The sequence below is a fragment of the Drosophila gunungcola genome, chromosome 3R (assembly GCF_025200985.1).
Source record: "Drosophila gunungcola strain Sukarami chromosome 3R, Dgunungcola_SK_2, whole genome shotgun sequence".
Classification (NCBI taxonomy): Eukaryota; Metazoa; Arthropoda; class Insecta; order Diptera; family Drosophilidae; genus Drosophila; species Drosophila gunungcola.
This window is the reverse complement of record NC_069139.1, coordinates 8,169,708-8,193,374: the sequence shown is the minus strand read 5'-3', so window position 1 is coordinate 8,193,374 and position 23,667 is coordinate 8,169,708. Positions and strand designations below refer to the sequence as shown.

Below are 23,667 nucleotides of genomic sequence, written 5' to 3'. Positions count from 1 at the left end.
TTCTAAAATAAGCCACCCTTAATACGTATTAATATCAACATATTTTCTTTAAATAAAGGTTCTGCTAGTTTTTTTCGAAAACAATAAACAATTCACAAAAAATTGTAGAATATATGAAAAATATTAATAATAAAACAAAAAGGAAACTTTTTTTTGAGTGTACCAAGTGGTATATTTCAGTCGAAGAGCCACGGTCACACTTCATAGTTTTCTTTTGTCGGGAATTCGTCGGGTTTCTGGAATATATTGGACGAATTTATATTTATTTTTAAGCAATTGGTAATTAATTATTCAGTGCTAATAGCGAAAAGAACCTTTGACCAACTTAAGGAGTTCGTCATAAAGCAAAACACCAGTGATTTGTTGACCTTTTAAAAGCCATAAACCTTGACATCCGGGTCCAACGCAGCACTTTCTTTTCGTCTGCAGCGGAGAAAAATCAATATATGTATGGGGTATAGAAATCGAATCTCCGCATATAGTATAGATTACAGATATCGCGGCGAGGACAAGTGGACGCCCACCAAACGATAATCAAATCAGCGTGAAAATATGTATACGACTGAGCCGCCAATCTTTCAAAGAAACGCAGATTGCAGTCGCGGTATTGTGACCGTGAATCATTCAATTGAACGGGGAGCTGTATAATGGGAATACATATGTTCTGATTCAGTGTACCGTCTGTATTCGCAGATATCGGGGACCAGGCTGCCACAATGGGTTCCCTGTTCCGGAGCGAGGAGATGGCGCTATGCCAGCTCTTCCTGCAGAGTGAAGCGGCGTACGCCTGCGTATCTGAGTTGGGCGAACTGGGATTGGTCCAGTTCCGAGATGTGAGTGGATGGATTACATAAAACTGCGGTCCAAATAATAGCACATGGAATAGGTTACCTAAGACCCCCACCTCAAAACCTCCAAAATTAGATTCTCTATATAGATTTAACATTCCGTCATTCGTTTCCTCTTAATGTAAAATATTGTTTATTTTAAGACTTACTTGTGGGTGGTGTCCCACAAAACATTAAAATCTCGTAAAATTATCTACATTCATGCAAATGTAAAATTTAATTGGAGGTACTAAAATGTAGTATGCAAATTTAAAATGATTCATATAGTATACGGTGCTTTAAAATAAACACGACATAATAAACAATATATAAAAAGTACTTAAAGAACTCAAATTCCAGTGCTATTATTTAGCCTCAATAAGTGCAATATACTCAGAAATTCCTAATATTCAAGAATTTTTCCCAATTCCGCAGCTCAATCCTGATGTGAACGCATTCCAGAGGAAGTTCGTCAATGAGGTGCGTCGCTGCGATGAAATGGAACGCAAGTTGCGTTACTTGGAGAAGGAGATCAAGAAGGATGGCATTCCCATGTTGGACACCGGTGAAAGTCCCGAGGCCCCACAGCCCCGTGAGATGATTGACTTGGAAGTGAGTGCAAATGCAGAGAAAATTGTTAAAATATTTAAATTATTAAACAGTATTGAATTGACTAAAATTTGATAAAAGTGTACTGCCAATATGCATCTCATATTGTTTTTTTTGTTGTCTCCCATTTTGCTAACCGCTGATTAACCTGCATGGCTTTTTTTCATGCCGTTTAGGCTACCTTCGAGAAACTGGAGAACGAGCTTAGGGAGGTGAATCAGAATGCCGAGGCACTGAAGCGCAACTTTCTGGAGCTGACAGAGCTGAAGCACATTCTTCGCAAAACTCAGGTGTTCTTCGACGAGGTAAGCAGCTGCATGGGCAACAACTAATGGGTATCAGCTTACAAATAACGATCGGTAACCGATTTCCAATTAACATAAGCCGACCGGAGAAACGGTCGATAACTAACCAACTTTTCTAAGCAATAACCAATTTCCCAACCGACAACACAAGTGTGGCAGCCACGGCTTCTAGTTACATAAGCAATCTCTCCCAGAATCACACACTAAAATGATTTAACCCGACCACCCTGCACGAATCTCCACTTCCTCCTTCTCCGTTTCCAAAGGCAAACGATGTGTGCTTTACCCCTCAGTTTGAGTTTGTACAAATTCCCTAATTGTGCGTTTGATATCAGTTGATGGTTATTGTTTCTAGCAGATGTGTTCCTGAGTACTCCACAAATCTTAAGGCCTCAGTTGGCTTAATTGGCTATATAATTATATATTATTTCCAAACAAGAAAAAACAACTTTTTTGGGCTAAAAATGATTTTGATGATGTAAATATTATTTTATAGCCATCTAAAGAGTTTTCAGAACACATATGTACATATGTATATTACTTTTTCAATTGCTTTGTTTTTTCCACACTATTTTTATATATACCTACATAGATGTTTGTACCAGCTTATTGTTTAGTATTAATTATTAGAAATTTTCGGTTATTTTATTATTCGTTTTCTACATTTTGTTTTTCCATATCAATCAATACACAATCAAACAATCAATCAACCAAACACTCCCCGACCAAAAATCAAAAACCGAAAAAAATACACAAAACCGCACACACCACGAACACAACGCCCAATCAAAAAAAAACACCACCCAATGCCACGCCCACTGCCGGTTGTGCTGCCAAAAGTCGGTGCCCACGGTGTATAAGTCGAGTGGCGCATACTCATCCAGCAAATATCGGCGCTATCCGCAGATGGCCGACAACCAGAACGAGGACGAGCAGGCGCAGCTGCTGGGCGAGGAGGGTGTCCGGGCCAGCCAGCCGGGCCAGAATTTGAAGCTTGGGTAAATATTGATGCGGATCTGGGACAACGGACAGGGGAAAACTAAACTCAGGCCAAGACCCACTCGCTCTCGCCCTCCTGCTCCTCTCACTTTATGCTGTTGTGTTATACGCGTCCATATGTCCCATGTACAATTGATGAGTGTTCCATGTTCCCCGTGATAGGCTGTCGAATTGATTTCAAACATAAAGCACATACTCTACTTGTTTCCTCTGGTGTCGGTTTCCAAACTCTATATCCAATCCAAACCAATCCAATCCAATCCAATACCATAAGCCACAACCAAACCCCAAAAACCAATTGATTCGGAGGCGGTTTTACTAACCTTTCCCTAAGTGTTAACCCCAAGCTAACCGCATAAGTAAGTCGAGTCGAAATGATCTTTGCCCACCATTCACAATTTTTAGCAAGAAGGCGGCGTAAACCAAACGACCGAGTCGATGACCCGCGCCTTGATCACGGACGAGGCGCGCACTACCGGTGCCTCCATGGGTCCCGTACAGCTCGGGTACGTATCCAGCAACAAGCATCTAAGATTGGGCAGGCGCACACTCGGTCAAGGAAATTGCTCCTTAGACAGCAAAATATTCCTTGGACAAAGAAATTGCATACTTAAAATTATATTTCATTTAACGGATATGTCATGTTCAAGTCTTCTATAATAATGCAATTTAACTGTTTTATATGATAACAAATTAAGTCTTACCTGTAAACTACAATGAAATCTGTTATTTCTGTGTTTAGGAACACCTCATAGGGATTTTACTTATTTTTTTTTGGGTTATACGATGATGATAAAAGTTTCATTTAAGTTTTTAATATTTAATTCGAATTGTTTACTTATTATTTGTTTAAACTATTAAGCTTAGACCGCTCTTTCCGCCCAAGGAAACTTTTGCTGTACCTAATCTTTTTTAGCTCTTAACCAACGAAATGCCACACAAAATTATTGCTTATTGCCGCCAACGCCAAACTAACCAAAAGTCAAAGCAGCTGCGCCGCCAATGATAAAGAATAACCGAACCATGACCATTCATTTCGACCAGCTTGGAGTCTCGGAGTTTCGAGCAATAATTTTCTGTGAAAGATCCCACATCAAAAAAAAAACAACTAAATTAAACGTCGTTCTCTTCTTATGCTCCTATCTTTCCCGCTCAAAAAATTTCCAACCGTATAAAATAATGTTAAAAATATTTAGTTACATGGAGAAATCGAACGAACGTGAGGATTATCTTCCATGGTTGGTACCCTGCCCCTTCAAAAACACAAGACTAGACCAAACAATCAGTCAAACTCGAATCCATTTGCCAACGAACTACTGCGCTCATCAATCGTATTTGTATCCGTATTCGTATTCGTATTCGTATCGATCGGTCAATCAGCTGTATATAGAGACATGTCATTAGCTTCGCTCGCCTCGCCTCGCCTTGCCCCCCAACAGCGCCCCGCATCCCATCCAGATTTCAGAGTGCCACCTAGAGTGCTAACCTCTCACCTGCCCATTCCCACCCATCTAAGCGATCCACCCACCCAGTCAGTGTCTCATTCATCCCGATCCCTGCTCTCGCCTCGCGCGTCCATTGGTAACTTGTGCTTGAGAGTTTAGTTTTCCTTGTTTGTCGTAAATAACCGGAATGACTCTGTTGGATAGCCCATAGCGAAAACGTGCCACTAATCGCTGGTTCCCAATCTCCTCTAGCTTCGTGGCTGGCGTCATTCTTAGGGAGCGGCTGCCGGCCTTCGAGCGGATGCTGTGGCGCGCCTGCAGGGGCAACGTCTTTCTGCGCCAGGCGATGATCGAGACGCCGCTGGAGGATCCCACCAATGTAAGTCCTAAGCAGAAAATTAAACTTAAGTATCCATATTTTAATACTTTGCTTTGGAGTAACAGTTTAATAAATCATATAGTCTTCAAACTTTGTTGTCCAAAAATTACTAATTTAATCAACACTTTCAGTTATGCGAGTTTATTCAATGATTCAATTTGGAACCTCTCTTCGTTAAAAAGAGAATTGTATCTTTATTAATACCTAATTACTTGCTCAGTAACCTAATCCTCGTGTCCATCTAATTTCCAGGGCGATCAGGTGCACAAGTCGGTGTTCATCATCTTCTTCCAGGGCGACCAGCTGAAGACGCGCGTCAAGAAGATCTGTGAGGGCTTCCGTGCTACGCTCTATCCCTGCCCGGAGGCTCCTGCCGACCGCCGCGAGATGGCCATGGGTGTAATGACCCGCATCGAGGATCTGAACACCGTGCTCGGCCAGACGCAGGACCATCGCCATCGGGTCCTTGTGGCTGCGGCTAAGAACCTGAAGAACTGGTTCGTCAAGGTGCGCAAAATCAAGGCCATCTATCACACGTTGAATCTCTTCAATCTGGACGTGACCCAAAAGTGTCTGATCGCCGAGTGCTGGGTGCCGCTTCTGGACTTCGAAACCATCCAGCTGGCCTTGCGCCGCGGAACTGAGAGATCGGGCTCGTCGGTGCCGCCGATTCTCAACCGGATGCAGACGTTCGAGAATCCGCCCACCTACAACCGAACAAACAAGTTCACCAAGGCCTTCCAGGCGCTGATCGATGCCTATGGCGTGGCCAGCTACCGGGAGATGAATCCGGCTCCCTACACCATCATCACCTTCCCCTTCCTGTTTGCCGTGATGTTTGGCGATTTGGGCCATGGCGCCATCATGGCCCTCTTTGGTCTGTGGATGATTCGAAAGGAGAAAGGACTGGCGGCTCAGAAAACGGACAACGAGATCTGGAACATTTTCTTCGGCGGACGGTACATCATATTCCTCATGGGCGTCTTTTCCATGTACACTGGCCTCATATACAATGACATATTCTCCAAGTCTCTGAATATCTTTGGATCCCACTGGCACATGTCGTACAACAAGTCGACGGTGATGGATAACAAGTTTCTGCAGTTAAGCCCCAAAGTCGACTACGAGGGAGCTCCGTATCCGTTTGGCATGGATCCCATTTGGCAAGTGGCTTCGGCCAACAAGATCATCTTCCACAACGCCTATAAAATGAAGATCTCGATTATTTTCGGAGTAATCCACATGATCTTCGGCGTGGTGATGAGCTGGCACAACCACACGTATTTCCGCAATAGGATATCCCTGATCTACGAGTTTATCCCCCAGCTGGTCTTCCTGCTGCTGCTGTTCTTCTACATGGTATTGCTAATGTTCATCAAGTGGATTAAGTTCGCGGCCACCAATAACAGTGAGTACAATTGAAGCACTTCCTGAACTTAGCTAATTGCACATATGTCTGGTTTTTAGAGCCCTACTCCGAAGCCTGTGCTCCTTCCATTCTGATCACCTTTATTGACATGGTGTTGTTCAACACGCCCAAACCACCGCCAGAAAATTGTGAGACCTACATGTTCTTTGGCCAGCACTACATCCAGGTGCTCTTCGTGCTGGTGGCCGTCGGCTGCATTCCCGTGATGCTTCTGGCCAAGCCGCTGCTCATCATGCAGGCTCGCAAACAAGCTAATGTAAGTAGTATCTCGATCCATGCACTCCATCACTATCCATAGAAAAGCCGTCCATCCACATCACAACATATCAACGCACATCGCACTCCCAGCTCTCCACATTATACTAACTGCTTCTCGTTTGTTTGTGTTCCCAATTAACAAAACTAAAACCCCCCAAACCAAATCCACACCGAAAAAACTAAAACACTCCAACCACAACCCATAGGAAGAGGTTAGTCGTGTCGTTTTGTGTTCCATGTTTAGTCGAACTTTTCTAATTCGAAATTATCCCATTTTTTTATTTTTATTTACCTGGAACATAAGTGTACTTTAAGGTTTATTTGATGGGATTTTCTTTAGAGAAGTTCGACTTTAGTTCCCCTGGAGATACCTCTTTTAAGTCAGTCACTAAGCCAGATTGTTTTCAGGTTCAGCCCATTGCCGGGGCCACTTCGGATGCGGAAACTGGCGGCGTGTCCAATGGCGGATCTCATGGTGGTGGCGGTGGACATGAGGAGGAAGAGGAGCTTTCGGAGATCTTCATTCACCAGAGCATCCACACCATCGAGTATGTGCTGGGTTCGGTTTCTCACACCGCTTCGTATCTCCGATTGTGGGCGCTTTCCCTAGCGCATGCCCGTAAGTGATCAAATGAATAATAATTACTAGACACTCTAATTCAAACTAATCTTCTCTGGCAGAGCTAGCTGAGGTGCTATGGACCATGGTCCTCTCGATTGGCCTAAAGCAGGAGGGCCCCGTGGGCGGCATTGTGTTGACCTGCGTGTTTGCCTTCTGGGCCATTCTCACAGTTGGCATTCTGGTGCTCATGGAGGGCTTGTCCGCCTTCCTGCACACACTGCGTCTTCATTGGTGAGTCACTAGTACCTATAATTACCTTGAATCCTCTCTAAAAACCTGTCTTTTATAGGGTTGAGTTCCAGAGCAAGTTTTACAAGGGTCAGGGATACGCTTTCCAACCCTTCTCGTTCGATGCCATCATAGAAAATGGAGCAGCCGCCGCTGAGGAGTAAATGGAGCGGGATTTGACGAGGGGCTAGGGGAGCTACAACCAAAGCATGTAGAGAGTCTCATTGCGTTATATGAAATTAACTATCCAAACAAGTGGAATTTACCAGTTACAGTAACAAATAAATATTAACGCTTTAATGTTCAATTGTGAATTTATCTATATATATATGTCATATAGCCCATGCAAGAGTTAGATTGCTAATAATATTAATGTTCTTTGTAGACGTTCTCGTGTTTATTAACTATACTTGTAAAATCATAAATAAATAGCAAAAGCTAGCCCTACTGGGGGTTGGCTAGAAAAAATGGTATGTTTTTCTGGGAGTTTTTATTTGTTTAGTGGGACATCAGTTCATTAATGGCAGAAACGAATTTTTTAAGATTTTCTGGTTGGGGCTCGTAAGGTTTCAGGGCTTTAAAGTCCAGAGAGCCGATTTGGGCATCCAAATCCTTAACTTTGCAGTAGTACAGATAGTTCTCGGAAGCCAATTGTTTGGCCAATTCCATTTGATGGTTATCCATTAGTGTATCATTTATAACAATAAGTCCATGTTTTTGGTTATTTAGGATGTCCATACATGTGCCGGCTCCTGCATGTCCAATAATTAGGTCCGCAGATTTGATATCCTCTATGTTTGGCCGGAATTTGTATTGTTCTATCTGGATTCCGTAGATTTGTCTTATCAGTTGGCAATCGCCTTCCGTCAAAGGTTGGGAGTTTCCGTGTTGTATGACGAGTTTAGTGCATTTTCGATTCTGCAGAGCCTTAAGAGTTGCTTCCGAAGTTACAGCTAATATGAGGGCATCGAATTTGGTTGTGCCCACGGTAATATAAACATTGTTTAAATGCATTATTTATTGTTAAGAAATTAAAACACAAGTCACAGCTGTTTTAAGTCCTGCTTCTTCTTCACTTTTGCCATTCAGTCTGCTTCAGTAAACGCCTTTCAGTTAAATGCCAGCCCTGAAAGCTCAAAACGCCGGCAATAACCGTTACTTTTGCAACAAATGTGAGTGTAAAGTGCTGAAATAAATTATAATCTTAAGGAAACATCAATTAATATTTTTGCTTTAAGCAAAATGCTTAACTTTAATTTTAAATGTGAGTATTCCTCCCGCCTTATTTCTCTCGCGCCGCAAGAGAATGCAAATAATTTCTCAGCCCGATCTCTGCTCTCGCCATTTCGCTCATTATGCTTCCGCAACTTGTTTGTAACGGTTGTGCGCGCTTCTCGTCGGAAAAATAAATAAAAACTGTGTGCGCCGTTTAGTGATAGTCCCTTGGCAAATTGTATTTTGATTAGTTTGACAACTTTAGTACATTTCATTTGTTTACATTTAATTAAATTAATTTGGCGCCTGCAAAGCCCCCACTGTGTTTGTGTGGCTGACCGCAATTTGGTGTCGTAGCCAGCGTAAGGTGTGAAAGAGTCCGACAAACGGTTCCAGGACGGAGGTGAAACGGTAAATTAAATTATTCCCACGTTTTTAAGTCTACGCGTGTGTGGGTGACTTGGGCGTGTGCGTCCACTCAAAAAAAAAAATATATAGATTTCGACCACATAGCTAAATCAAAATTAAATATGTAACATATTTTAATAAAATTTACATTTTTTGAATTGTTTTACCAAAAGGTAAAAAATATACAACATCCCTTTTGTTTTCACAAAACGAATGCCCTACGCTATCATCCCATATTATGAAAAATGTAAATGTCTACTTAAGCTGCACGTTTTGATTTGATATTTTTTTTTTACTGTGTGGGGGTGCCGGCTGCTGTTGATAATTGTTGGTAATTGACTAATCAACACTTCATTTAATTTCGTTTTTATTTCTGCACCCTCGCCGTTTGTTTATTTTGCAAACAGTTTTCAAGTTTGCCTGGCATCTGCTTTCGATTAAAATACAAAAAAACAAACAGTTTTCCAACACGAAATGCTTTATATTATGGGAAGCTCACGCAGGACCCATAAATATTTGCTGGTCTGAAACTTTCCTCCCCTTATGATCGTCAATTTATTATGGTTATCTCTCGCTTATTTACTATCCAAATTTGTAGAAATCATCTGGTACTGCCCCAAAATTCAATTAGAGCAGCCGTGCAAATTATCTGGAGCCCCCACCGATCGTTTATATTATTTTTTTTTTTATCGGAAAAAGTATACGCACCCACACTCGCACACACGGGCCATCACTCAACGGTCAATAAATTGCCGCTCTCTTGTTTCTTTGACGGGAGAGCAAAAAGCAGACGATTAAAATTTAATGTCTTAATCGTGGATGTGTGAAGAGCCAATATTTACATGTCTACTCCCCCTCGCATTTTGTCCAATGATTTGTCAATATTCGCTTTCTCACTAGCAGACACCAATGTCCTTGCCTTTATTAGTTGTTTACACTTAAAGAAAAATTGGGGAAATTAATTTTAAAATTTGATCGTAGACTATATATTGTAGATTATAAAATTATATTATAAAATGCGTGGTTTGAAGTGTACAAACTTTGTCCATTGCCATATGCTGACACATTGCCAGCGGTTTACACGCAGTTTATCAATGAAATATGGCTATAAATTGGATCCCCAACGAGCGACCCAGGGACCCCCAGGGGGAGGAGGGGGCGGATGGTGGCATCGTATCATTTGCAGCCATATTTTAATGAAGGTCATCGTGCCAGCGTCGGGGTTGACTTCTATACATAGTTGTCGGCGTTTAATTGCAGCAATTTGCAAAAACAGCAGCAGCCGAAGGAGAAAGAGGTGGGAGCACCAACTGGAGGCTATGGCAGAAACTGATCAAATTAATGTCATAACTCAATTAGCCGGCGGACGTATTTGCATGTACATATATATATAAGTTGATTTACGACAATGTTGTTGCCCGCTCAATTTGCGCTTAAACTTTTGCCAATTGATAATAACGCTGCTCTATGGAGACCCACAGTCGGTCTTTACAGTTGAGCTTCTCTCTGGCAGACTCTGGTAAAAGAAATTAACTTTTAGTAGAGCTAGTAGAACGGGTCCCCAGGCCATTGACATTTTGATAAGAACATCTTCAATGAAACACAAGCGGTGAAAATAATTGTAGGTATAGAATTCAAGGGTCTCTAAATGAATGGATTACATTCTAATAACTCTGATTTTAGTTATTGTATTCACACCATTATTACTATCCCAACTAATTAGCATGTATTTCTTTAACTCTGGTATAATTCTTTAGTTATAATGTTTAAAAAATAGTTTTCATTCGAGTTCCTTTCAAGTAGTAGAACACAAAGCATATGCGAAACCATTATTATTGTGACCGCTTTTGTGATCGTGTTTAAATTCATAGTATAAAGCCTCGCCTTACTTTGATTTGATGGCATCGAATAACCGACGCAGTCTTCGGCAACCAGATACTGGCTCCGAACACAACTTTTAAATGGGAAATATAGCGAATTTAAATACATTATTTTCGATGACACTGAGTCTGTGGGAAACACCCCTTCCCATTAAACCAGATGCAAGTATATCTCCAATGAAGCTTTAAAAAAACCCGCCAGGTGACTTAAGCGTGCTTTACAAAAGCTAGTTATCAAGTTAACGCGTAAATCAGCCATTAATTAGTTCCCGTCTCTATGCCCATCAATTTTTTTAGGTACATTTCCATTGTGGCAGTGTATGTATCAAAGATTAGTAAATAAATTACACAAAAATACAATTTAGATTGATTTAAAAGAGGAGCCTCTAAATTTTTGTAGCTTTACATACTAAAACGAAACGATTTGAAAGAGTGTAGCAATGTCTTCATTGGAAAATATTACTAACACCTAATATCGTAATGGATAATATGTCATTTTGGTCATTACGTGAACAATAATTTTTTGCTGCTCGCTGTTAGCCATACATTACTTTTTTCTACATATGATGAGCTAATGTCTACGTTCTTGACGACCCCTTAATTAGTAAACTAAACGATTTCCCTCTTGAAAACTCTTTTCGCAAACCCCTTCCTGTGGCTTCCCCAGACAATCGCAAGGACATGGCTCATGCACAATTTACGCAATTTAATCGGAACACAAGGCAACCAAAGGGGTTGGCTCCGTGGCCAGAGAAACCACTTAAGTGGAGACCCGAGATTGCAAACTGAGCAACCTGCAGTTGGGTATCATATTACTGAGCTTTATATTATATGCATATGCCATTGCGGAAGTGGATGTGGAAGTGGTGTGCTCAGATCCTTGGTTAACCGATAACTGCTTCCTGTTTGAAGGATCGGTTTTACATTTAAGAAAAAACAATTACCCTGATAGGCAATGATTTTAAGTTCCTTTTGTATTATAGGTTCCGGTTTTTTTGACTTATAGTTACTATTTTTTAAAAATTACATTTTTTTTTTATTAATCTGCAGCCATGGTCGTCAAAGAGATTCCACTCCATGAGAATCTAAACATGGAGAACCGTCCCAGCAACGCTGCAACGCCGACGACAACCACCACGTTCTCGCGAGTTGGGCGACGCTATAGTCTGTCCCTGACCACTGCCATCCTACTGGCCTCCTTCTTCGCCTGCACCCTGCTGGCGGTGGGCTTCATCGTCTACAACTTTGCCACGTGTGCTGAACTGGAACCGTCACCCGACGAGGATATCGTCTGCACCAGTGTTCATCTAAGAAAGCTTAAGGCTGGACAGGATGGACCACCCAAATATGATCGAGATGTCCGTTTGCCACGCTCTATACGTCCGCTTAAGTATAATATAACGCTAGAGCCGCAGCTCAGTGGCAACTTCTCCTTCGCGGGCACTGTCCAGATCCGGATACGGGTGCTGGAGGATTGCTATAACATCACCATGCATGCTGAGGAGCTAAACATCTCACGCAGCGACGCCACTGTCCGCCGGGTGCTGCCGGGTGGTGAACTGGATGGAGATAGTTTGCGGATTCACAAACAGTATCTGGTGGGAGCCAAACAGTTTTTTGTAATTGAGCTGTACGACAAGCTGCTTAAGGGCGTTGAGTATGTGGTGCATTTGAGATTTGACGGGATTATTGAGGACTATCTGCAGGGATTTTATCGAAGCTCCTACGAGGTGCACAATGAGACCAGGTTAGTTATACCTTTTAAAACTAACTAACTAAAAAAACCTACTTTAATTTAATAAATTGTCTTTCAGGTGGGTAGCTTCTACTCAATTCCAAGCCACAGATGCGCGACGCGCTTTTCCCTGCTTCGATGAGCCTGCTTTGAAGGCCAATTTCACCCTGCACATTGCTCGTCCGCGCAACATGACCACAATCTCCAACATGCCTATTGTGTCCAGCAACGACCAGTGAGTATTCCACTTGATCTGCCAAATCATCTGCCCTAAGCACTATTCTTAAACTTTTAGCGCCACCATTCCCAGCTATGTGTGGGATCATTTTGCTGAATCGCTCCCTATGTCCACCTACTTGGTGGCCTATGCCATATCCGACTTCACGCACATCTCATCCGGCAACTTCTCCGTGTGGGCTCGAGCAGATGCCATCAAATCAGCCGAGTATGCACTGTCTGTCGGTCCCAGGATTCTGACCTTCCTGCAAGACTTCTTCAATGTGACGTTTCCCTTGCCGAAAATCGATATGATTGCTTTGCCAGAGTTTCAAGCGGGTGCCATGGAGAACTGGGGTCTCATTACATTCAGGGAGACCGCAATGCTCTACGATCCTGGAGTAGCCACTGCCAACAATAAACAACGTGTGGCATCTGTTGTGGGCCACGAGTTGGCCCATCAGTGGTTTGGCAACCTGGTGACGCCCAGTTGGTGGTCGGATATATGGCTGAACGAGGGATTCGCCAGCTACATGGAGTACCTGACAGCCGATGCAGTTGCGCCGGAGTGGAAACAGTTGGACCAGTTCGTTGTCAATGAGCTGCAAACAGTGTTCCAGCTGGACGCCCTGTCCACGTCTCACAAGATCTCCCACGAAGTGTTCAATCCTCAGGAGATTACCGAGATCTTTGATAGAATTTCCTATGCCAAGGGATCTACCATTATTCGCATGATGGCCCACTTCCTCACGAATGCAGTGTTCCGCCGGGGTCTCAGCAAATACTTGCAGGAGATGTAAGTTCTTAATTTCTTTGTGATTTATGTATATATTTTAATAAATTTATTTATAGGGCTTATAATTCCGCAACGCAGGACGATTTGTGGCGTTTCCTAACGAACGAGGCAAAGTCCTCTGGATTGCTGGACCACAGCAGAAGTGTCAAGGAGATCATGGATACGTGGACACTGCAAACGGGCTACCCGGTGGTCAAGGTATCGAGGCACCCAAACTCGAATGTGATTCGCCTGGAGCAGGTTCGCTTTGTCTACGCCAACACCACCAGAGAGGATGAAAGTCTGCTCTGGTGGATACCCATTACTTTTACCACTGCTTCGGAGTTGAACTTTGCCAACACACGACCTACTACATGGATGCCTCGCACTAAGCTGTATGAGCTGGAGAACAGAGAACTCACCACGGCCAAGTGGTTTATCTTCAATGTCCAACAGACGGGCTACTATCGGGTGAACTATGATCTGGATAACTGGCGGGCAATCACGGGGCATCTGATGGATGTCCAGCACTTTGAGGATATTGCTCCGGCGAATCGTGCCCAATTGATCGATGATGTGATGAATCTGGCCAGGGGATCCTATCTCTCCTACGAAACTGCCATGAACCTGACCCGCTATCTGGGTCATGAATTAGGTCATGTGCCATGGAAGGCGGCCAGCAGCAACTTTATTTTCATCGATTCTATGTTCGTCAACTCCGGCGACTATGATCTCCTAAAGGTTTGTCTTGAGTTACTCTGAAATTTTTCCAGTTAGTCCCAATTTAATCGTTCCTTACAGAACTATCTGCTAAAGAAGCTGCAGAAGGTATACGAACAGGTCGGATTCGAGGACTCGCAGGGTGAGTCCGGGGATATCCTGCTAAAGTTAAAGCGTGCCGATGTCCTAGGCATGGTCTGCCATTTGGGTCACCAGGAGTGCATCTCCGAGGCCAGTCGCCACTTTCAGAACTGGGTTCAGACCCCAAATCCTGATTCAAACAATCCGTAAGAAAACCGTGTAATTTAAAATTAAATTTAGATTTGATCAAGGAATTTTTTCAAAACAGTATTGTACCCAATCTCCGCGGGGTCGTATACTGCTCGGCGATACAATACGGCACTGAGTACGAATGGGACTTTGCCTTCGAGCGTTACCTGAAGACGAATGTGCCTGGCGAGAAGGACCTGCTGCTGAGCGCCCTCGGCTGCTCCAAGGAGCCTTGGTTGCTCTATCGCTACTTGCGTCGCAGCATTGCCGGCCAACATATACGTAAACAGGATTTGTTCCGGGTATTCGCAGCCGTTTCCAGCACAGTAATCGGTCAACAGATATCCTTTGATTTCCTACGGAACAATTGGCAAGAGATCAAGACCTAGTAAGTCGCAATCTAACACGCTTGGTCCAGCAAAACTTTAATACTATATTACTTTCAGTATGGGCTCGCAGATGTCAAACATTCACACGCTGTTCAAGTTTGCCACAAAGCGCTTTAACTCAAAATTCCAGTTGGGCGAATTCGAGAACTTTGTGAAGGACGCCCACTGGGACTACGACAGGCCCGTCCAGCAGATCGTGGAACAGATCGAGACCAGCGTCGACTGGATGAACAAGAACTACAAGTCTATCGTCAAGTGGCTGCAGAACGAGGCGCGGGCGTAAGGAAAGGACCCTGCGGCTTGGCTGGATCAAGGCTGCAGCAGTATTAGATTCCGAAGCTGCAACTGCATCGGTTGGGCCACCAATGCATTTATGTCTAGTATTTATGTCGCGTGTTTTACCGATTGTGTGTCGCCAAAGAGAAAAAGCCCTTGGCAGATCGTCCAGAGCATCAAGTTTTTTATTACCTTAAATGTATGCCTTCTTTTCATAACAATTATGAGAGTCTTGTAATTTTAATTTGTACTTAAATGTAAATGTAAATGGAATTAAAACATTGTTCGTCACAAAAAGTCTTATAAAGTCTAATCCTGTTTCACAATCCGAGTTCTGGGAACTCTGATCACATCTGCAAACATTAAGGTGCCCACAAAGACCAACACTGTGCCCAGCCAGTGGTACAAAGTGAACGGATTTTGGAAGTAAATGATGGAAAAGACCAGCGAGATGAACTTCCGAAGCGTTAGAATCAGAGTTACCGTCAGCGAGCTGCATTCCGTGGTGAGAGTGTAAACGGAGTTGATGCACAGATGTTGGGCCAGCACGTTGCCCAATAAATAAAGCACGATCAGGGGCACTGCCACGCCCAAAAGAGGCAACTGGTATGACTCGCCCGTGAAGGCCAGGAGCCAGTGCGTCCGTATGTTATCCTGCATCAGGAGAAAGGCGGGCAGTGGCAACAGGTGGGTGTAGTACAAAGCTTCCCTCGCACACTTGCCATGACGTCGGTACAGCAACTCCTGGGTGATGCCCATGTAGGAGGAGACAAAGAGAGCCAGCACCAGGAGCAGAACGCCCACCAGCCACCAGAAAATATCCGCCTCGGTGGTACCACCAAGATTCTCCTTCTTACCCCCGAAATCCCGACTGGAGAAGTAGGTGCATATGAAAATCCCCACGCTGATCATGACCACCGAGATGTACTGACTCGCCCGGTAGCTCCTCTTTAGAATCCAAGTGCCCAGGCACATATTCGATATGAGGGAACCGCCGCGTATGATCATGTGCAGCGTCATCGGTACATTGAACTCGAACACGTAGTTGTTGCACACGCTGGTCAAGAAGAACATGGCCACCAGGAGCGCATAGTCCCGCAGGCTGATCACCCGCTGGGCCAAACCAAACCGCGAGGTAAAGATGAAGCCCTCCAAGGCAATAAAGACAAACTGGGCTGCGGTTATTAAGTTGCCAGCGCCTGGATCCAGTTTTACGAGCAGCTCCAGGAAAAACACGCCACTGCAGCAGCCCAAAAAGACGCCGCCAATGGCCAAAACAGATCGGGTGGATAAATTCATGGGCTTGGATAGCGAATAGCCACGATTTCCACCAACTTTAACCTGTGATCTGGCCCATGACGAGCTTTCAGGCCAACTTTCTTTTTGGCCATGCAAAACGTAAACAAAGCCAACAGGTGGTTATCGATAAGTGTAATCGCCAGCACAGCAGATTGCGGCCTATCGAAAGAGATGGGTATTCAAATGTAAGCAAATACATTTGAAGATAAATAAAAGAATAACGAAGTATTTAAAAACAATGTATTTAATTAAATTTACAAAACATTCGAAAACAAAACTTAAAGAACAAATTTCGTATAATCACATTCGAAACAGTCGCACCAGCAGTCTTTTGGAACAATTACAAATTACAATGATGAATGATACATTTTATATTTAAGTGAGAACATTTTTCGAATTATTATTTCTGTTTTTCAAGCAGAGCGATTATTTTGTCAAGTTTTTCCGTCTGTTGCGCCTCAAAATTGTCCAGTCTCTTGGCCACTAATTGAGTAAGCTTTTCGAATCTCATGTCTATGTGCTCTTTGAGAATTGAGACATCGGTGATAGGATCAGTTTCCTGGGACTTAACCGCCATCTGCGGGGAACAACCCTTCATCAGGGACATGAACTGCTGGAACTTCGCATCCTGCTCCTCTTTTTTGGATAGATTGCTTCCACCCTTTTGCAGCAGTTCCTGGATTCTTTCCAAATCCATTGGTCTTGGCAGCTGGGTAGTTATGCCATTGGGATTCGGGGCTGTCTGCAGCATGGCTCCGTAAACACAGATTTCGGTGGCCGATGTGAGCATCTTGAGATTAATATCATTTATTCCGGAACGGTCTATTTCCATGTCGTAGCGATAGGGTCGCACCGGAACCTCGCCATCCTCCTCTTCAATGCACACCCCGTAGACGGTTTCGCAGTACTCCTGGGAGGGCCCAATAAAAAGCTCCACCTTAGGGGCACTGCAAACCAGGGTGAGGGCTGCGATTTTAAAGCGGGTCGGGATCTGAAATCTGAGCTCACAGGGCGGCGGGGGATTTTCCGTATTTGCAAACAGCACAGCGCGTTCTTCGTTTACAACATCGTCCAAATCGGGCCTGCATACAAAAGAGATTGTGAAATAACTTGATAAAAACGAGTTTCAGGGCGTGGAATCCTTTGTCTCACTTCACAAATACGTCTTCGTCGGACAAACAGGTGGCCACTAGCTGACCCAACTCGTTACCCCCGATTTGGGGCCAATTACAGCGGGCGGTGACCTTTTCGCACATGTTTTAATTGACAAAGAAGCTGAATTTTGTAGAGTTAATTTAAAAAAGATTTCGTGCAACAGAACAGCAAAAATCAAAACACACAACTAGTGATGGCAAAAGCGAGCGATAACAGCTGCGAGGAATGCTAACCTGTTGCAATTGTGGGAGGATGCAAACCTATCGAAAATCAAATCTATCAGACAAAAAATCTGATAAGTTTTATTGTTTAATGTACCAATAAAGCTAATACGCTACATTTATTTTAAAAGCACCATGACAGAAGACGTTTAACGACCAATTTTTTTATTTTTTTTTTTGCTTAAATAGAAGTATTACTGCACTAAGCCAAAGTCCGCCAACCCAGCTACTTGCTATTAGTAGATTCTAATAAGACCATATAGTGTGCCTGTATTTTATTTTCCGCCGGAATGGCAATATCGCGAATTGACAGCTGCGACCTTGGACAGCTCCCTTGTAGGTCAAATTTCAGCAGAATTTCCCACATATCGCAGTTAAAGGCGGTCGGCTAAAGAGTACACAATTCTTCGCAAACTAATTAATTCAACTAACATGGGCGGCAAGTACAAGATTGTTATGGTGCGCCACGGCGAGTCCGAGTGGAACCAGAAGAATCAGTTCTGTGGATGGTACGACGCCAATCTCAGCGAGAAAGGTGAGGTGATTACATCAATTACAGTCCCACCTCTGTAATTTGTACTATCTTTGGTGAAAAATCTTATCTCAGCATCTTACATTTTATTTATTTTCTTATCACAAACTTTAAATTCTCTTTAAACTTCTTTAAAAAAGTTGTTTGGCAAGCAACAATTTTTAAGACAAAAAAAAACAACAAAATATTTAAAAGATAATACATTTTGGAAAATCAATAAAATGATCAAAATACAACAACTTTTCACATTCAAAATTGTCTTATCGCAAATTTCTCTATAGTTCAAAGAAAGCTTATAAACCACAACGAAATTAATTTTAAAGGTCATTGATTACTTTAAACCGAAAAGAAAGTTGTTATTTAATAAATATTTGTTGAAAAATGTAAATTTTAAAGATAACAATAATTTTCTAAGAACTTAAAATAATAACCCACAAAAACTTAAAAAAAAATTTAAACTAGGTTAAAACTTGTTAAAATCAATTTGATCTATAGAAGTCCAACTGTAATTATCCAACAAGCCGTATACTTAATGCAATATATTTTTTCAACAGGCCAAGAGGAGGCTCTAGCCGCCGGCAAGGCCGTCAAAGAAGCCGGTCTGGAGTTCGATGTGGCCCACACCTCGGTGCTGACCCGCGCCCAGGTGACTCTGGCTAGCATCCTGAAGGCCAGTGGCCACAAGGAGATCCCCATCCAGAAGACCTGGCGCCTGAACGAGCGCCACTACGGTGGACTGACTGGCCTGAACAAGGCTGAGACCGCCGCCAAGTACGGCGAGGAGCAGGTTCAGATCTGGCGTCGCAGCTTCGACACCCCACCGCCACCAATGGAGCCCGGCCATCCCTACTACGACAACATCGTCAAGGATGCCCGCTACGCCGACGGTCCCAAGCCCGAGGAGTTCCCCCAGTTCGAGTCTCTCAAGCTGACCATTGCGCGCACACTGCCGTACTGGAACGATGTGATTATTCCCCAGATGAAGGAGGGCAAGCGCATCCTGATCGCCGCCCACGGCAACAGCCTCCGCGGCATCGTCAAGCATTTAGACAGTGAGTACTCTGGATTAGGAATATTAAAAAAAATCTTAGAAAAAGTATAAAAGTATATAATGAAGATCTAAACTGTTTCCGATCACTTTGGTCAGTGAATAATATAGTACCCATTTAATTGCAGCTATTTGTATATAGATTTGGAATTTATAGAAGCTGCATAACATTTTAAATTCTTAAACTTTTTCATGTTGGTCTTAAAATAATTTTGTCTTGGCCTACAGACATGTTATAGATATTTTAATATATATGATTTCAAATAGATCTACACAAAATAGAAATAGAAATGAATTCGGGTACTCATAAGTTTTAAAAAGCAAATGATTTTTTTTTGTTTTAAAAAGAGAAGGCGTACATTTTAGCTTTAATTTTAAATTTACTATAACCGCCTTTCCTTTGCAGATCTCTCTGAGGACGCCATCATGGCCCTGAACCTGCCCACTGGCATTCCGTTCGTCTATGAGCTGGACGAGAACTTCAAGCCGGTGGTGTCCATGCAGTTCCTCGGCGACGAGGAGACCGTGAAGAAGGCCATCGAGGCTGTGGCTGCCCAGGGCAAAGCCAAGTAAACAAAGAGGCTGGCTCAAATGAGAGTCCCACACAAATCCGGCACAAATCAGAACACTCTGATTACGCTTCTGTTCAAGAAATAGCCAATCCCATTCGTTGTTGTTGTTCGCGTAGCAGTAATTGGTTCATCCCCACTACAGTTATTAAATAATTTATTATTACACTCGAGGACAGGCATTGATTTGTTTATTATGTGGTTTATTTTTTCTTGTTCTTCTTGCCGTCCTTGGCCAGTTCCAGGCCGAGGATGCACTTGGGCGGCACCTTGTAGGTCTCCGTCAGCAGGGTGTGGACGAACCTCACTTGGTTGCCTTGGATCTGCAGCTGCTCGTGCTTCTGGTGGGGCAGTTTGACCACACTGGTGCTGGCGGCGGCTCCCTGCTTGCACAGCTTGATGAACTCGGCCAAGATGATGCCGTACGCCTCGATATTGCTCACCAGCGTCACCTTTTTATTACCGGAGCGGGTGGCGAGCGACATTTGGATGAGGGGCTTGCCGCTCGTGTCCTTCCCGCTGCACATCTGGTAGGAGTGCTCCATCTTGCTGGTGATCAGGGAGCACATCTCGCTCAGCGAGGCCTCCCTGTTGCCGTACAGCTCGATCAGCGTTTCATCCGGGCGGACCAGCTTGGTCAGCGGATGCAGCAGGCCATGCTTGCTCACATACTCCCGCACAATCTTCTTGATCTGACCCGCCGGGATTCCCTCGCCGCGCTTAAAGTTCAGCTTGGTAAAAAAGGCCGCCGTCACATCGGTCACTATGTACATCTCCTTCAGCTCGGAGTGGAAGAGAGGCGTCTCGGACGCCGCTCCATTCGCCTCGTTTGCCTTGACATCGGTTATGAAGTTCACCACTTCGGGGTGCTCCAGATCCACCGATATGATCTTATCCACTCCCTTGCTCTCCTCCCGCACCACTATGAATCCCTGATCCACCATCTCGGCCAGGAAGTTGGAGAGCTTCTTGTAGCGGGTCTTCTTCAGGTCAATTTGCTCTGTGGCTTCGGTGACCACATAGAGCCTGTAAAAATTGCTGGTCAGGAGTGGCAGAGGCAGCTTTTTTCCATTGTTTTTCAAGGCGGAAAGGAAGGCGTTCTTGAGAATCACTTCCGGTGAGGCTTCCCCCCCACCTTCTTCTTCGGATTCGGGGCTTTCCTGGTTCTCTAAAGTAAGGGCAGCAGTTTCTGTTTCCAGTTCCTCTGTTTGAGCCACAGAAGCGAAGGTTACAGGAGCTGGAGCTAGAGCTGCTGGATTGGCTGCCTTCCTCCTTTCCGTCTCAGATCCCAGGGCAGGAAAATCATCGCCAGACAAAGCCTTGGGTTTGACCAGCGGAATCTGCTGCACCAGACTGGGTTCATGGGACCAGAGCTTGTCGCCGAAGAGGTGGAGCATCTTGATGGCCACGCCGTGACCGCCACACATGTACAAATCATCGCTGGAGCGAGCCAACTGTCCCAAACCCACCGCTGATTTGTTGTTTGTGAGGTTCACAGCCACTAAAAGAGATTATGGGTTGTTAATTTCGCTCTCAAGCCATCCAAACTAGATACTTACTCAACTGCCCCTTCTTGTAGTGCCCGTACATGTTCAATCCCACGCCCAAGGGCACCACTCCCGGCAGCATGAGATCTGCCCCGTTCGTCAGCTTGGGCAGCACGCCCTCGTGGGTGGTGAAATAGGGCAGGATGTCCGGAACGGACCACAGGGTGTACAGTGTGGGTACCAGCTGGCCTCCATCCAGTTCGAAGAACAGGGGCAGCTTGTCCACGCAGTAGACCATGCTCTGGACGCCGCCGTGGGTGAGGATCTTCACCTGGGTCACCGCCGCCTTCGCCGGCACCAGCTGATCCACGGACACATGGGGAAACGCCGCCTCCACGCGCTGCCGGAACTTCTTGCTATCGGATCCCTTCAGGGCAGCACTGCTTTTCGGTCTGTACGGTTTGAGAAACATCGGTCCGCCGTTCCGGTTTTGTGTTCTTAAGAAAATAGAAAATTAAAAAACAATGTTTTTTGATTGGCACATGCCACAGTGGAAACAAACAACTGGAAAGTGGAGGTGCCTGTTTGGCTATTTTCCAGCCAGTTTTGGCTACGTGCAAATATTGATGGGATTCCGTTAGGAACAATGATAGCAGTTCATTGTAGTGAATACTGTGAACATTTTTCTAGAAATAACTTAACCATATCTTCTCTCATAGAAATCTGATGCAAAAAGGCACACATTTAACCACACAGTTTTAGCAATAGTGCGTGTCTTTGAATTTAAATTACCTCTTCCCAACCCATATTTGGAAATTTATAGATCCACGCAACAAGCGCATTGACAACGCTGTGGAATTTTCGCCGGTTTTTTCCTCTCCGAAATGCAAGAGGGCCTTTTCAGGTAGCAAAAGGTAGGAAACCCAAGGATCTTGTAAGACGCCATTTTATTCAACAAAACATCTGTGGTAACAATTCTCTGCATGACCTTGTAACTTGGAAATGCGTTTTCTTCATTGTTATAGTTAGCTCAAATTTGTACTTGGACTGATAATAAGTTGGTAAAGTAAACCCCCTAATTTAGATAATTGAAAAACGTAGCCCGGCCCGATGACAATATTCTAATCCGAATCCGTGTCGGTATTGCTGTCGTTAGCGGTGGCGTTAGCCTGAGTGGGTGGGTCGTAGAAGTGAAGGCTCTTGCGCCAGATCTTGACGAGACCATCGAAGGCCCGGCGGCTGTACTTTCCGTACTTATTCGGGGTGCGTGGATGCTCGCGGGCCCGCTCAGTCTTTGGCACCATTTCCACGTAACGCTCGTAGGCAGCCGTGTTCTTGCCATAATCGATTTGCTTTTGACGACGGGATAGGACGGCGGGATCGGCTTCGGTGTAGGAAGAGGAGGACGAGGTGGAGGATGTGTAGCTGTTGTGGCGCACCCGCTTCTCCTCCTTGTGGCCACGGAAGCTGGTGGATTTGTTGTGGTTCCTTACGGAACGGGGATTGTTGCCACTCCTGGTGGCAGATGCATCCCCGTTGGCCGAGGAGTTGCTGCTGTTTGGGCTGTTCGAGCGACTGTTCTCGTTGCTGGGCGGTGTATGCGAATGACGACGCTTGTATGGCGTCTTAAGCTTCTCCTCCTTCACCAATCGCTCGAATTTCTCCTCGTTGACGTTGTCCAGAAACTCAAAGGCCATCTCTCGACCCGTCTCGTCATCAATGGGCTCCAGCTTAATTTCCTCCGGTTCCTTTTTGACCAGAGAAGCGCAGCTAGCGGCGCTGCTATTAAGCGAACTGGAGGCCTATACACAAGAGTAATGTGTTTAATAGGGTTAACACTGGTAGCACTGACCATTCCCCACTTACCTCATCACTCTGCCCCAACTCCGCCCGGACCTCCTGGGCCCAGCTCTGCATCGTGGGCTTCACATCAATCGATATGGAAGATGCCGAGGAATTTAGGCTGCCGGAGCCCTTCTGCGGGGTGTTGTCCACGGACATGTGTTGATCCTCGAAGAGCATGTTTGTGCGCTTGTGTTTCGAGTGTTTGCTGTGGTGCGAAGGATGCGTTCCGTTGCTGGCGAGGATGTTACCACGGCGATGTTTTGGCTTTTCTGCCCGACAACCTTCGCGCGTTTTTTGTTGTGATGCTCGCGAATCTGCGCAATGTGCCCAGGTGAAGAGTGGGTAAATTACCAGCACAACTACAAGCAATATTAAATACGCGATTTGGTCACTTAAAAAGTTTTGAAATTTGTTTATTGTTATCATTAGATCTTTTGGAGTAAGTTATAAGTTTTCTATACAAATATTTTTAATATTCAGAAATAAATATGGTTCAGTAGTAGTTCCAGTTCTTCGCCAAGTTTAT

At 44.4% G+C, this 23,667-nt stretch overlaps 8 protein-coding genes across 13 annotated transcripts; 3 read left to right on the top strand and 5 right to left on the bottom strand.

Moving 5' to 3' along the window:
- Positions 1 to 179: 179 nt before the first annotated feature.
- On the top strand, positions 180 to 7,408 carry LOC128252723 (V-type proton ATPase 116 kDa subunit a 1). Of its 4 annotated transcripts, XM_052980680.1 has the most exons (12): positions 180 to 279; positions 694 to 833; positions 1,263 to 1,439; positions 1,613 to 1,741; positions 3,146 to 3,246; positions 3,937 to 3,978; positions 4,438 to 4,564; positions 4,817 to 5,972; positions 6,032 to 6,249; positions 6,660 to 6,870; positions 6,933 to 7,104; positions 7,163 to 7,408. In XM_052980680.1, the coding sequence occupies exons 2-12, from the start codon at positions 717 to 719 to the stop codon at positions 7,263 to 7,265; spliced, it is 2,553 nt and encodes an 850-aa protein (XP_052836640.1). In that variant the 5' UTR covers positions 180 to 279; positions 694 to 716; the 3' UTR covers positions 7,266 to 7,408. The 4 variants fall into 4 exon arrangements, with proteins under 4 accessions (XP_052836640.1, XP_052836641.1, XP_052836642.1 ...); XM_052980681.1 differs by lacking the exon at positions 3,937 to 3,978; XM_052980682.1 differs by lacking the exons at positions 3,146 to 3,246; positions 3,937 to 3,978 and adding an exon at positions 2,648 to 2,739.
- Positions 7,409 to 7,476: 68 nt separating this feature from the next.
- Positions 7,477 to 8,188, bottom strand: LOC128252725 (UDP-N-acetylglucosamine transferase subunit ALG13 homolog). Its single transcript, XM_052980685.1, has one exon. The coding sequence runs from the start codon at positions 8,113 to 8,115 to the stop codon at positions 7,600 to 7,602; it is 516 nt and encodes a 171-aa protein (XP_052836645.1). The 5' UTR covers positions 8,116 to 8,188; the 3' UTR covers positions 7,477 to 7,599.
- A 39-nt stretch (positions 8,189 to 8,227) lies between these two features.
- LOC128252722 (aminopeptidase N) lies at positions 8,228 to 15,282 on the top strand. 3 transcript variants are annotated; one of them, XM_052980677.1, is made up of 8 exons: positions 8,228 to 8,365; positions 11,655 to 12,351; positions 12,419 to 12,574; positions 12,635 to 13,351; positions 13,408 to 14,071; positions 14,132 to 14,337; positions 14,400 to 14,708; positions 14,767 to 15,282. In XM_052980677.1, the coding sequence occupies exons 1-8, from the start codon at positions 8,344 to 8,346 to the stop codon at positions 14,990 to 14,992; spliced, it is 2,997 nt and encodes a 998-aa protein (XP_052836637.1). In that variant the 5' UTR covers positions 8,228 to 8,343; the 3' UTR covers positions 14,993 to 15,282. The 3 variants fall into 3 exon arrangements, with proteins under 3 accessions (XP_052836637.1, XP_052836636.1, XP_052836638.1); XM_052980676.1 differs by having other exon boundaries at positions 8,232 to 8,273; XM_052980678.1 differs by lacking the exon at positions 8,228 to 8,365 and adding an exon at positions 8,449 to 8,727.
- LOC128252724 (UDP-xylose and UDP-N-acetylglucosamine transporter) lies at positions 15,153 to 16,397 on the bottom strand. The gene has a single exon (XM_052980684.1). The coding sequence runs from the start codon at positions 16,282 to 16,284 to the stop codon at positions 15,295 to 15,297; it is 990 nt and encodes a 329-aa protein (XP_052836644.1). The 5' UTR covers positions 16,285 to 16,397; the 3' UTR covers positions 15,153 to 15,294.
- Positions 16,398 to 16,562: 165 nt separating this feature from the next.
- Positions 16,563 to 17,659, bottom strand: LOC128259432 (uncharacterized). The gene is made up of 2 exons (XM_052991791.1): positions 17,437 to 17,659; positions 16,563 to 17,366 (listed from the first exon to the last, which is right to left on the bottom strand). The coding sequence occupies exons 1-2, from the start codon at positions 17,538 to 17,540 to the stop codon at positions 16,685 to 16,687; spliced, it is 786 nt and encodes a 261-aa protein (XP_052847751.1). The 5' UTR covers positions 17,541 to 17,659; the 3' UTR covers positions 16,563 to 16,684.
- Positions 17,660 to 17,972: 313 nt separating this feature from the next.
- On the top strand, positions 17,973 to 19,982 carry LOC128259436 (phosphoglycerate mutase 2). The gene is made up of 3 exons (XM_052991806.1): positions 17,973 to 18,195; positions 18,747 to 19,244; positions 19,647 to 19,982. The coding sequence occupies exons 1-3, from the start codon at positions 18,093 to 18,095 to the stop codon at positions 19,811 to 19,813; spliced, it is 768 nt and encodes a 255-aa protein (XP_052847766.1). The 5' UTR covers positions 17,973 to 18,092; the 3' UTR covers positions 19,814 to 19,982.
- Positions 19,950 to 21,894, bottom strand: LOC128259420 (eukaryotic translation initiation factor 2D). Its single transcript, XM_052991780.1, has 2 exons — positions 21,369 to 21,894; positions 19,950 to 21,310 (listed from the first exon to the last, which is right to left on the bottom strand). The coding sequence occupies exons 1-2, from the start codon at positions 21,766 to 21,768 to the stop codon at positions 20,013 to 20,015; spliced, it is 1,698 nt and encodes a 565-aa protein (XP_052847740.1). The 5' UTR covers positions 21,769 to 21,894; the 3' UTR covers positions 19,950 to 20,012.
- Positions 21,895 to 22,226: 332 nt separating this feature from the next.
- On the bottom strand, positions 22,227 to 23,651 carry LOC128255362 (histone RNA hairpin-binding protein). The gene is made up of 2 exons (XM_052984919.1): positions 23,163 to 23,651; positions 22,227 to 23,098 (listed from the first exon to the last, which is right to left on the bottom strand). The coding sequence occupies exons 1-2, from the start codon at positions 23,565 to 23,567 to the stop codon at positions 22,418 to 22,420; spliced, it is 1,086 nt and encodes a 361-aa protein (XP_052840879.1). The 5' UTR covers positions 23,568 to 23,651; the 3' UTR covers positions 22,227 to 22,417.
- Between the last annotated feature and the right edge of the window lie 16 nt (positions 23,652 to 23,667).

Excerpts from the sequence above, each read along its gene's own strand:
- LOC128252723 (XM_052980679.1), top strand. The coding sequence starts at position 717 with ATGGGTTCCCTGTTCCGGAGCGAGGAGATGGCGCTATGCCAGCTCTTC. Across the intron at positions 6,250-6,659 it reads AGGCTCGCAAACAAGCTAAT|GTTCAGCCCATTGCCGGGGC; the intron begins GTAAGTAGTATC and ends GATTGTTTTCAG. Across the intron at positions 6,871-6,932 it reads GCTTTCCCTAGCGCATGCCC|AGCTAGCTGAGGTGCTATGG; the intron begins GTAAGTGATCAA and ends CTTCTCTGGCAG.
- LOC128252725 (XM_052980685.1), bottom strand. The coding sequence starts at position 8,115 with ATGCATTTAAACAATGTTTATATTACCGTGGGCACAACCAAATTCGAT.
- LOC128252722 (XM_052980677.1), top strand. The coding sequence starts at position 8,344 with ATGCTTAACTTTAATTTTAAAT. Across the intron at positions 13,352-13,407 it reads AGCAAATACTTGCAGGAGAT|GGCTTATAATTCCGCAACGC; the intron begins GTAAGTTCTTAA and ends ATTTATTTATAG. Across the intron at positions 14,338-14,399 it reads AATCCTGATTCAAACAATCC|TATTGTACCCAATCTCCGCG; the intron begins GTAAGAAAACCG and ends TTTTCAAAACAG.
- LOC128252724 (XM_052980684.1), bottom strand. The coding sequence starts at position 16,284 with ATGAATTTATCCACCCGATCTGTTTTGGCCATTGGCGGCGTCTTTTTG.
- LOC128259432 (XM_052991791.1), bottom strand. The coding sequence starts at position 17,540 with ATGTGCGAAAAGGTCACCGCCCGCTGTAATTGGCCCCAAATCGGGGGT. Across the intron at positions 17,367-17,436 it reads GACGAAGACGTATTTGTGAA|GCCCGATTTGGACGATGTTG; the intron begins GTGAGACAAAGG and ends TTTTGTATGCAG.
- LOC128259436 (XM_052991806.1), top strand. The coding sequence starts at position 18,093 with ATGGGCGGCAAGTACAAGATTGTTATGGTGCGCCACGGCGAGTCCGAG. Across the intron at positions 18,196-18,746 it reads CGCCAATCTCAGCGAGAAAG|GCCAAGAGGAGGCTCTAGCC; the intron begins GTGAGGTGATTA and ends TTTTTTCAACAG. Across the intron at positions 19,245-19,646 it reads CATCGTCAAGCATTTAGACA|ATCTCTCTGAGGACGCCATC; the intron begins GTGAGTACTCTG and ends TTTCCTTTGCAG.
- LOC128259420 (XM_052991780.1), bottom strand. The coding sequence starts at position 21,768 with ATGTTTCTCAAACCGTACAGACCGAAAAGCAGTGCTGCCCTGAAGGGA. Across the intron at positions 21,311-21,368 it reads CTACAAGAAGGGGCAGTTGA|TGGCTGTGAACCTCACAAAC; the intron begins GTAAGTATCTAG and ends AATCTCTTTTAG.
- LOC128255362 (XM_052984919.1), bottom strand. The coding sequence starts at position 23,567 with ATGATAACAATAAACAAATTTCAAAACTTTTTAAGTGACCAAATCGCG. Across the intron at positions 23,099-23,162 it reads AGTTGGGGCAGAGTGATGAG|GCCTCCAGTTCGCTTAATAG; the intron begins GTAAGTGGGGAA and ends TCTTGTGTATAG.